At 44.7% G+C, this 11,879-nt stretch overlaps 1 protein-coding gene across 2 annotated transcripts; it reads right to left on the reverse strand.

The window, feature by feature from the left end:
- Positions 1-1,084: 1,084 nt before the first annotated feature.
- Positions 1,085-10,828, reverse strand: PCDH18 (protocadherin 18). Of its 2 annotated transcripts, none has more exons than XM_015861052.3 (4): positions 8,104-10,828; positions 7,194-7,279; positions 6,915-7,078; positions 1,085-2,271 (listed from the first exon to the last, which is right to left on the reverse strand). In XM_015861052.3, exons 1-4 carry the CDS (start codon positions 10,606-10,608, stop codon positions 1,604-1,606), a joined length of 3,423 nt encoding a protein of 1,140 aa, XP_015716538.1. In that variant the 5' UTR covers positions 10,609-10,828; the 3' UTR covers positions 1,085-1,603. The 2 variants fall into 2 exon arrangements, with proteins under 2 accessions (XP_015716538.1, XP_015716536.1); XM_015861050.3 differs by having other exon boundaries at positions 7,194-7,282.
- Between the last annotated feature and the right edge of the window lie 1,051 nt (positions 10,829-11,879).

Below are 11,879 nucleotides of genomic sequence, written 5' to 3' on the forward strand. Positions count from 1 at the left end.
CTTCTGGCTCTTAATAACTTAGCTCTCTCCCTAAATGAACATCAGGAATCTAAAACCCTTCCATGTTTCTCAGATGTCAATCTGTTTTCTGTAAGATCAGATCATGAAGCAGATCCATGTTAAGGCACATGAGAGACAAAGAGGTGATCCAAGAGAGCTGGCAGGGCTTCACCAAAGGCAAACTGTGCCTGCCAGTCTGGTGGCTTCCTATTACAATCTGACAACATCACAGGAGGAAGGAAGGGAACTGAAGTCACCTACCTAAGCATGCACGAGACCTTTGACGTGGTCCCATGCCACATTCTTCTCTCTAAATTGAAGAGATGAATTTGAAAACTGGACTATAAGGTGAATAAATAATTGGTTGGATGATAGCAAATATCCAGTGGCTGAAAACCCTGCCCGTGACAGGGGACCTGAAACTAGATGATCTTTAAGGTCCTTTCCAACTCAAGTCATTCTATTATGTGAGAAACACTATCTACTTCTCTGACAAAGGTGATGGCACAGAGGTATAAATTACTCAGTTTTCATTGAGCTTCCTTCAATAAAGGGACAAACCCTGTGTGTTGGAACTGATTAAGACAGCAAAGCAGCTCTATTCTATGGAGTTAAAGTACTTCTATATAATTTGACACATACAAAATAGACACAAAACAGACACAAAATATAGCTACAATTGCTATGTAAAATAATAGTTTTCCTGAGAGATGCAACATTCATTTTATTGTGGTGTCACTAAGAAGGCAATTGCAACTTTTTTATTTACATGGGGTAAGAATTCAGCCTGAGATCAGCAAATCTAATTTGATTGCTGTCTTTCAAGTATACAGCATTCACTTCAACTGGCTTTGCAGCATAACAGTGGCAGAACAAATGAATGTTTTTGTTTATTCCTGTTTTGTGGTGTTTTTTTTAAGAGAAAATTGAAAGCTCTATCAATTAATTCTATGATTTCTCCACTTGAGGAAATAATTATTTGTAACCAGAAGGCCCAAGTCTGCAATAACCTATTAATTAAATGGGAAAAAAATGACTTTTAACCAAATATCAAAATAAATTTTTAAAAAAGGACATTTTAGGCTTTGTGGGAGTTGACAGCTCTTTATTATAAGAAAGAAACATTGCAACAAGGTGTTGGATCAGTTATTAAAACTAACGCTTGGATAAGCTTTCAGTGATTTGGATTTGTAACATTTGAGACTTGAAAGAAATAATAATGGAAAGCAGTGACTGCCCTTGTTTTGTTATTTACATGCCTGCATGGCAAGAACGGTGGATGTTTGACAAGGATGGTACCATCTATATACATTTAGGAAAACATGCTTGCTGTGGGTGTAGAAAAATAAAATTTATTTGTTAAATTACACATAAATATAAGGTACAAATGTATTTTTAAAATACAGATAATCACACTTGCATTGTGTACATATGAAAATACAGTATTTTAATATTCAACATACACAGACACATTTATGATAAATGCAACTCATTGGCAATGCCAGTTCTCCTCAGTCTGGTTTTTGTTCTTTTTTTTCTTTTTTTTTTTTTTTCCTTTCTTTCCAGTTTTCCATAAACATGGAAAAATAGCCTTTTGAAACATTTAGTTCTGCCGGACATCTTGCAGCAGCTTGTTAATTTCTGCCACCAGCTCGCTGGCATCCATGAGTTCATGTTTACCGTCACTGAGGTGATTCAGTACATTGTCAAAATCATCTTCTTCATAATTCTCTGGGATTTCCTCCATGGCTGGCAGCCATTTAGAGGAAGGCTGTGCACTCGAGTGAGTCCCCAGAGTTGGCCCATTGTTGGCTGGATTTTGGAAATGCGTGCTGGCTGCCCAGGCAGCCACTCCCTGTGGATAATTCACAGCCTTGGCAGGCAAATGTCCCTTCCTGCGCTCCAACGAATTCAAGCGATCCATCTCATTGCATTCTGTGTAGGCATCTAGCGAGGGAGGCAGCAGGCGCTGGAAGACGCTGCTCATTTCAGAAAGAAGAGAGGAGGTACAAGTGTCTCCTGATTCCTCCTCACCCTGACAGTCTTTGCCAAACGTTGAAAAGCTCTTCTTCTTTTCACTGGTGTCAGCAGGCTGTGGATCTTCCTCGAGGCCCTGCTGCTGCTGCTGCAGCTGCTGCTGTGGTGATTGAAACTCCTCTCCAGGGATGAACATGTTACTTCTGTAATCGGATGAGGGAGATGGCAACGGTGGCATCCAGCACTGGTCAGAGTGGCCTAGAACCCTGCATTCCTCCGTGCACAGCCTCATTGCTGCAAGAGAAAAGGTGAGAGTGAATATCTAACACCCAGGGAAGACAAAGGCTAAACATCTCCAGGATCAAAGATATTCCAGCCTGGTGTTTGGATTCCCTTGCTGTACGCATGAAGTCAACAACTGCAAATGGCCTGGATTTAAATGCACTCCCATTCCTAAAAGGTCTCAAAACTCAAGAATAAGCACAGAACTGGTAAGAAAGTGATAAAGTGATAAAATATGTTAACTAAGATGGCAGATAAACATAAACCCCATGGAGATAACTAGGTCTTGTGACTTAAAAGACATTCATTCCCTTTGTGAAGTGCTTTTACATAAATAGAGAAATAAAATGAAGGTGTTTCTACCTTCAAGCTTTTAGTTGTTTTACTCAAGTCTTTCACATGCAACTAAAGGAGCCCATCAGAGTAATAACAGGAGAATTAACAGACAGAGGAAATACAGAACAACAAAACCATGAAGAGGATTCTCCATTAAATTATTTCCTTTTGACCTTGCAATGGGGTGTATGTTGAACACCAGGTGATCCACTAACATCTGACCTTATTAATTGAATCATTTAAATTTTAATCCAGGAACAGAATATTTAGGTTTTAATCTGTATCCAGCGTGACATCAGGGTTTATACAGACAAGAGTTACTCTAAATAGTATCTGCAGCTCTGTAGTTCCAGTTCCTGTGTTACGCCGGCACAGCGTAGACACAAGGGTGGCATTAACCTACAAGACGGGCATTCAAGCCAGCAAGAGTTGAAGAGTTGAAAACTCCCTCTTTCACTGCTAGACTTTAGTAGTGTGTCATACAGAAGCTATGCAGTAAGGTCAGTGATTAGCCCACTGACAGTCACTGCAAGAGTAGACCATCAACACTGAGGAGACCTGGGAAAGGTCCCTGGAAGCAGAAACAGGTAAAGACCTACATGACAGGCCTGCAAGGAGGGATGTGCCGGGGGAGAGGTCAAATTTGCCTCTCCAAAAGGAACTGACTCTTCGTGACAGAAAGCCTCAGAACGGGCTGGGCACTGTCTGTGTACTTGTCTGGGTCCTTCAGGAAAAGCCCAAGCATTGCAGAGGCCACTAACTTGAATCTGAGCAACATACTTCAAAGAAAGTTTTTAGCAATGCCAGCCTTCACATTATGCATATCCGGACTGTAGGAGAATTTTCCCCAAATCCCCCATGGACTACTGGTTAGATTATCCCAGGCAGGATGTAATTTCTTTTTCTTTCTCCATTTATACATTAAAGATGGAGGAAATACTGAACACTTCTGAAACTAAATGTCTTCAGTCATGCCCTGTAGATTTTCCTCATTTTCTCATCATGCTCCCCATTTGGCTCTGGATCCACACACTTTATCAAAAGTTCTTTTTGCAGCAGTGTGAGCAGAACTGAGTAGTGTATTTCAGCTTTGAACATACCCATGATTGATAAAGTGCTACTGTTAAACTGTCAGCGTTATTTATCTCTATGCCTTACACAGCCTATCATATTGTTTGCTTTGCTAGTGCCCTTCCCATTCCTTCAAGTACAAACTTTCTCTGCTCCTCACACAAGGGAGCATCAATTTCTTCAAGAACATGGGTTCAGGCTGCAGGCTGGATATTGCACAAGGTATTGCAAATGGCCTACTGATCAGCAAGCTTCCAACTGCAAATAATGAAAAAAAACCTAGAAAATATCAGTGGTTGACATCTTGGTATGAGAAACTGCAATGCCTTAGAGTGCTTTGTTCCCATGCATGAAAAACATACTTGTGCTGCCTTAACAGGAAATGCCAAAGAATTAGAAAGTAAAGATATCTCAGTGATCCGTTGTGCCTGGACTAGCTCTCAACTTATCCCAGAAGGTCAAAATTACTCCCCTAATTAAGAATACTCCTGTAAATTAATGGGAGACTCTCAACAGTTTGGCATTTTATTAGCAATGGCCAAGAAGGCCAATGGCATCCTGGCTTGCATCAGAAATAGCATTGCCAGGAGGATTAGGGAGGTGATTGGCCCCTGTACTCAGCTGTGGTGTGGCTGTGCCTCAAGTACTGCACTCTGGGATGGCCCCAGGAGCAGCTGAAGGAACTGGGATTGTTCGGTCTGGAGGAGGCTCAGGGGAGACCTTACAGCTGTCTCCACTTTCCTAAAAGGAAGTTGTGGCAAGGTGGGGGTTGGCTTCATTTCCCGGGTAATAGTATTAGGATGAGAGGGAATGGCCTCAAGATGCACTAGGGGAAGTTCAGGTTGTATATTAGGAAAAAATTTTTCTCAATACGAGTGGTCAGGCATAAGAACAGGCTGCCCAGGGAGGTGGTGGAGTCACCATCCCTTGAGGTGTTTAAGAAGAGGACAGATGTAGTACTTAGGGACATGATCTAATGGGGAATATAGGTGGTAGGCAGACAGTTGGACAAGATGGTCTAAGATGGTCTTAGAGGTCTTTTCAAAACTTCACGATTCTATGATTACCTCATTGTGAGGTTTGCTACTGATCATGTTTAGTTTTGCTAAAATAATTATAAATACAGACATTGTGAGCAGAAGATCAAAAGATACTCTGAGAAAAATGAATGATATCACAGTCTGCCCTTAGATCACCAATAAAGTAAAAAAGAAAAACTGGAGCTTAAAACTGAAGATAAAAAGTGAGAGAAAGAAAGAAAGAAGTTTTTTGAGGGCAGTTACCAAACTTTCTGATCTTGACATTTTTGAAGTTTCGAAAGCTTCATTCCTCTCCAGTTCCACCTTAAAAGAACAGATTGCAAGGGCTTTCTCTCAGCATTTTGCCTGTGTCCAGACTTACAATGCAGAAACCTTTCAAAACGGAGAGCAGGAAACCTCCAGGAAGTTTTCTTTTCCTTCCTTCCTTTTTTTTTTTTTTTTTTCTGTTTTGTTTGTTTGTTTGTTTGTTTTGTTTTGTTTGGATTGTAACAGGGGACTCAGAACAGTCCACACCTCATCTGAATAAGTTGAGCATACTTATCTGATAGACTAATACTAAACATTGTGGTAAATGGGCATCTAGCTGAGATTAAATGCACTACTTTGCAGCTAAACTGAGTTGCATCTGTACGCAGCAGGAGCCTTCCTTACTCTGAATTCAATTAGTGTTAGGGGAAGGCCAGGGACTTTTGGAAACCCTGCCCTTAGGCTTCCTGTTTAGAGAGAGAATTGCAGGAGCTGAAGATGCATAGCAGTATTTCAGATAGCCTAGAGTGTCGCCACTCCTGTCTACTCTGCTGGCAGCCCTCAACCCCCTAGCAGGAAGGGGACAGCTATGCCTTGGCAGCAGCAGGCCGGACGCCAGTGCAAACACCACCGCACTTCAAGTTCCCCTGGCAACTGAGAGCTGTAGCAGATCCCTCCCTACTTTGCTAACCATAGGAGAGGGGGAGACATGCCTCATGCTGGATGTCAGGGGAATAAGTAATAGGAAAGGGGGAGATTAGAACGAAAAAGGCATTAGAACATGAGATTTTGATTGAAGATTCTGGGAAAATAGTCCATTCTAAAGGCCTCTGGTTTTGAAATACTGGGTACCAAAGACTATGTTGAGGAGACAGCTGAATGTCTGGACCAGTGATACAAAACCTGCTTCCAAACCCTTGTCATGAGCAGAGATAAGCCCACTGTTGTTTTCTATGGCAGCAGAAGGAAGAAGCTACAACACTGCAGCTCCTCTGCTCCAGCTCTAGGCAATGTCTGGGGGTAACTGCAAGAAGGAACACATGCTGCACCAACCTACAAAGCAATGTTCCCTTGTTCATAGAATGACTTTATTAATCAGTCTTGATGTAAGCTTCAACCACACTGAAGTTATCCAGCCCTGACAGCTGGACAAAGATAACTAAATATGAACTGAAATGGGTACAAGATCAAGGGTACAAACAGTGGCTATGTAATTATCAAAGTATTTTTAAAAATCTTATGTCTGTATGCAGTGTGATTTCCTATATCTTCCTGAAAACTGGGCAGAAATTCACAAATGGTACTTCATATACAAGCATGTATTTAGCTTGCTTTCACTCATCTTTTTCTAAATTTTCTCTCCTCTACCTGAGCTGTTTGTCTTAAGCTTCTCCTCCTATAAGTCAGGACTGCAAGACTTAGATCTGGCACACATTAAGATGCTTCCATTGCTGCCTGAACCCATTTTTTCACTAGGAAAAATACTTCCCTTTCTTCTGTCGACCAACTTGACCAAGTTCACAATTCACTTCTGAACTGTGCAAGTTTGTATCCTATGGTTCAAACCCACTGTGGAAAATGTATCCCCTAAATTATAGTTCTGTGTATTTTTAACAAACCACAACTGCCTGGCTTTAAAAACAAACATCCACCCAGTCATTAGAAGTCTAAGGACGTAGAGAAGTTGATGCTTTTTGTTGGGGAATTTGGAGCCAGCTCAAGATGATGCAAATAAAAGAAAAAAGTATGAGTTGCTCTGGGCAGATTTTTCAGTTGCATCTGAGTTTTCATTTGCCTAGATATGGGAATGCTCCAGCTCAGTATTTATCATGAGGCAGAGAAGACAGAAGAAAATATAAGACTTGAAAGCTAAAGAATTTTTGCTTTCTCAGTAGTAGCTTTATCAAAGTGACAGCTAGGCAGCACTGTAAATAAACCGTTCAGTTTCCATTGTGCTCATACCTGCAGGAATTCTCCCATCTGTAAGGAAAAGGTCACTGAATCCTTCCCCAAGAAGTCTGTCAATTGGAGACTCTCTACCCAAATCATAATCGCTGTCTCCAGCTTCGCTATCACCCCGGCCACTGTCTTTCAAGCTGAATTTATCCATATCTTGAAGGGCATATCTGTAAAGAGAATTGTGATAATGGTGGAATCAAATTATCTCATGTACCACTTGGATTAAAAAAACCAATAGTATATTGTTTGATATACATACAGCACAATAATTCAGATCCTTACCTATAGCTTCTGGAGTATTTGTTTCCTCGAAAACTTGGCCTTGGTTGATACTGGCCCTGGTGAAGCATCGAGAGAAGTTGAGAAACCTGCTAAAGAGAAGGTGAAAGGAATGATTCCTTGAAATAAATGCTCAGACTCCTAGTTCTAAAACTACTAATTCACTTCAAGCATTTTTTTTTCAAGTTTAATTATACCAAATTCCTATACATACACAATGCAGTACAACTGACTATTAGTGTAGAGTCTGCCACAGAAAATAACTGAAGACATTTCAGAATGAGGAAATGAACTGCTGTTTGTTAGCCTCAGAATTCATTGACAAGTAAAACAACTAATTAAACAGAGGTTGCATTTTGCTTTGCTTTAATAGATTAGAGACACCCCTTTGCCATTCCACAGTCATAAATCACTAGGTATAATGAGGTAGCAGTCATTTAAGGCCATCACACCAAAGCTGCAGGAAAAAGTGAAATGTGTGGTACCAAAGTTTAGGACACTGTGTGCATGTCTCAGGCACATATTGCCTTAGAATACATGTACCTAAACTGTGTGTTTAAACTTGCAGTTTTCTATTCCTGTTAATAAATTTCCTCTGTTCTTCTGGACTCTTTCTAAAACAGCCAAGGAGGGAAAGGAAAGGCAAGGAAGGAGGAAGCTTCATAAACCAGAGCAGATTCCTGTGCATGTTACACTGCATTGTTTCAGCCTTACAGGGAAGAACCAACACTATTAATAACAGATGTAACCCTGTGGTAATGGATCCAGTTTCTACTGGAGTAAAGCTGCAGAGCTGTAACATTTAAAGGGAAATCTGTAAAGCATGGAACTTAGATCTATCTGCCTGTTGCATGAAAAGTACCCCCAAACTCCCAAGAGGACCTGTGAGTGCAAAGCGAGGTGAGGACCTTACCTCAACAGCTGGAGTTGCGTGGGTGAGCTCCAGTGAGAAGTTCTCAGGCACATGGTTGGAGGAGATTGTCACCAGGCTGTTCAATGATTGGTGGCTGTGATGGCTCTGCCGACTGCTCATCTGTCCTCTTTCCAGGGTCGGGGATGAGGACGGGGAAGCTCTGTGGTGAGATCGGATGGGTAGCGTGCCATTAACTGTTGGCACCAATGTGATGTCCCCTTTGTGGATCTGTCTGGAGGGTCGCTTTGGGTGGTGCTGGTAGGTCGATTCTGCCACACGGCAGTTGTAGGACCTGGTGTCCTTTTTCTCTCGATTACATCTCGTAGCAAAGATAACCATGATGACCAGCAACACGGCACATATTGATCCTAAGGATATAATGGTTATCATCGAGACATCCAGAGAGGGCTGGCTTACCAAAGTAGCTTCTGTGCTTGAAAATGAATAAACATACTCAAAAACTGTACATTTCAGAAGTGCTTTAGTACTAAGCTGAGGACTGCCTTTATCCTGGACTATGACATAAAACTCCCAGTGCTTAGTTGGAACCGATTCTACACTTGCGTTGATGGAGATATCACAAGTTTTGGGATCCATCACAAAGATGCTGTTTTCCTTGTCAGCTGCTATGGAGCAGCTAAGTTCAGAGTTCATACCAGAGTCTCTATCTGTAGCCCTTATCCTCGTGACAAGAAAGCCAATCCCAGCATCTTTAGGGATTGAGATTTCCGCTGTACTGTTGCGCAGTGCTGGGCCCACAATGACAGGAGCATTGTCATTTTCATCAATGATGGTTAGCACAACTGTAGTGTTACTAACAAGTTGCTGGCTCCCTCCATCCCTAGCTTGTACCATAAAGGCAATCTGATTTACCTCTTCATGGTCAAAAGTTCTCAAGGCATAGATTGCCCCATTGGAGGGATCAATGGTCACATAGGTGGTTATAGAACTTCCTGAAACAGAGGTCTCCAGTATAGTGTAGGTCACTTGCCCATTGTCCCCAAGATCTGGGTCTGTGGCCGTGACAGATGTGATATATGCTCCCGGAGAGTTATTTTCTAAGATAACTACTTCGTATCTGTTTGTCTGGAAGCGGGGTGGGTTGTCATTTTCATCACTGATTTGGACAGTAAAGTGTTTTACTGTGGAGAGACTTGGCGTTCCCTTGTCCTCTGCTATTACAGTCAAGCTGTATTCAGATCTCTTTTCTCTATCTAGACTGGCATTAGTCAAGATTAAATAGTTATTTTCATAAGTCTTTTGCAGTTTAAAGTGGCCATGACCATGAAGCTTGCAAACTACTTCTCCATTTACACCCGAGTCTTTGTCCTGCACCCTGACCAGGGCAACAAATGTGTCCAAGGGGGACCCCTCAGAAATGTAAGCTGTTTCTTCTTTTTCTGGGGACATCAAATTTAAGCTAATTTCAGGCCTGTTATCATTCACATCCACAATTTTAATTATAATTTTGCAGTGGGCTGGAATAGAATTTGGTCCCATGTCTTGAGCCTGAGCATCAATTTCATAGGACTTGGTAATTTCATAGTCCACTTGCTTCAGGAGGGTCAGATGTCCTTTTTCTGAATCTATCCTGAAAGTCTCCATAATTTTAGGAGACACATGACTGCTAAAGGAGTACACGACCTTCCCATTAGCGCCCTCATCTGGGTCGGTCGCATTGAGGTCTATAAGCAAAGTCCCAATTGGGGAGTTTTCCAGGAGTTGAATTATATAGGACTGCTGCTCAAAAGCAGGGCTGTTGTCGTTGGAGTCCGAAATGCTGATTTTCAGGAGGGATGACCCAGACCTCTGCGGCACCCCCTTATCGGATGCAGTGAGCTGGAGCTCATAACTCGACTTCAGCTCCCGGTCCAGCTCCCTCACCACGATAAGCTCTGCATACTTGGCACCATCAGTCCTCGTCCTCACCTCAATGCTGAAAAAATCATTGTCGGAAAGGGAGTAAGTGTGCAGGGAGTTGTCCCCCACATCTGGGTCAAAAGCACTATCCAGGGGGATGCGGGTGCCCACCGCCGCGCTCTCCGATATTTCGATGGGGATGAGAGCCCTGGAAAACTGGGGGGAGTTGTCGTTGATGTCCAGCACCTCCACTTCCACATGGAAGAGCTGCAGATGCTCGGTGGGCAGAGTGATCACGTCGAACTCGATGGAGCAGTTCAAGTTTTTCTGGCAGAGTTGTTCCCGGTCGATCTTAGCGCCGATGCTGATCTCCCCGTTATCCTCGCGGACGACGAGCAGCGGGGAGTTCCCCCTCTGCATGGCTCGGAAGCGGACCGAGGCGGGGTTGGGGATTTTCGACAGAACATCGGCCACGTCCTCCGCCAGCCTGGCAATGACCGAGCCGACCCGCTGCTCCTCGTAAATCCGGTACTTCAGGTTTTTGCCCAGCACAGCTTTATCGAGAGACGCAACCGCCAATGCAAAAAGGAATATAAAGTGCATTTTGCTGCCAGCCTGCCGCGTTTGTAAGTTTCTGCAATTCATTTCTCCCAGCGAGTTAAGAAGCAATTACTCAAACTTCCTCCGGTACCTCAAACCCCGCGCACATCTGCTCCTTCCAGCCGCCTCTCACAACCAGCCCAACATCGACAGCACAGTAGAAACTTTCCCATACACACCGTGCCGGGACATCCAGGGACGAGCCGCCACCGCCGCCTGCGCTCCCGCGCCTCCTCCCTTCTCGCTGCTCAGCCGCTCTCCATGTGCCGCCGGCGGACCCGAGCTCGGCGGCGTCTCCGGGCACGCCCCTCCCTCCCTGGGCGGCGCACTAAGCGCAGGCGGCGCCGGCTCCGGCCGCAGCCCCGCGCAACTTCACTCGGACAAAGCCGCAGCGCGGCGCGGCCCGGGGCCGGCAGCCAATTAGCGGGCACGGCTGGGGGACGCGGGGGCGGAGCCGCTATCCAGGGCTTCCCGCCAGCGGGGGCAGCGCCGAGGGGTTCGCGCTCGCTGCGTTCCGAGGGGTCCCGGTCCTGCCGCCGCCCCGCTGGTACAGCGTGGTCCTTCCGTTTAGTTAACTGCTCGCTTCTCAAGGCTGCGCATCGGTGCCGCTTGTATCCCTGTCAGCCGCCGCTCCTTAGTGCCTGTTTGTTCGCGGAGAGCTCCTCTCGCTCCTTGGGGTCTCCGCGTTGCTCGCACCCGGGGAACCCGCGTCTCCTCCCGCAGCACTTCTGCCCTCAGCGCGTGTGCCCCAGCGTGGCCGTTCCTTAGATCCGTTTCCTCCCGGCGGGTGCCACGCGCGGGCTGTGCCAAGGGCCGTGGGGCTGACGGAGCGCTCCGACAGTCATCATTCCCCGCAGCCGGGGAGCTGGTCTCGTGTTTACACGGCAACTTGTACCAAAAAATAACATCATCTGAGGGCTGGGCGAGTGATGTGTCCCAGAAACAGCACGGATGGACGCACGAGCTCTGCGCTGCAGCCAGGTCTCCCGAGCAGGTATCTGCTCGCGTATCTGCTCACGATGTGATCCCTATTTCCCCTTTAGTTTATCATTTTAGCTACTGCAGCCCCTTCGCTCTTCCCATTGTTTCCCCGCTAACTTCTCCCACTTGTTTATTGGTGTTTCACATCACCTCACCATCACTCTTCTTTATTGCTTTTTTTTTTTTTTTTCTTCTCTCAGACATTCTCCCTGACATGTCCAGAAATGTAAAAAAGTAAATCTCTGATTCTTCCAATTTACTTGCTCTCCGCAGTGCTCAGCCAAAGTCACTAAGAAGGTTCCTGTTGAAAGAGAAAAGCAGAGGAGGCTCAGCGT

The sequence above is a fragment of the Coturnix japonica genome, chromosome 4 (assembly GCF_054131305.1).
Source record: "Coturnix japonica strain WE chromosome 4, WE-NBRP24, whole genome shotgun sequence".
NCBI lineage: Eukaryota > Metazoa > Chordata > Aves > Galliformes > Phasianidae > Coturnix > Coturnix japonica.

What these genes read in the sequence shown, in the direction of transcription:
- PCDH18 (XM_015861050.3), bottom strand. Translation starts at nt 10,608, where the DNA reads ATGAATTGCAGAAACTTACAAACGCGGCAGGCTGGCAGCAAAATGCAC. An exon ending in ACGCAACTCCAGCTGTTGAG is followed by an intron (nt 7,283 to 8,103) that starts GTAAGGTCCTCA and finishes CCTTCTCTTTAG; the next exon opens with CAGGTTTCTCAACTTCTCTC. An exon ending in AGATGGGAGAATTCCTGCAG is followed by an intron (nt 2,272 to 6,914) that starts GTATGAGCACAA and finishes TTTCTCTTGCAG; the next exon opens with CAATGAGGCTGTGCACGGAG.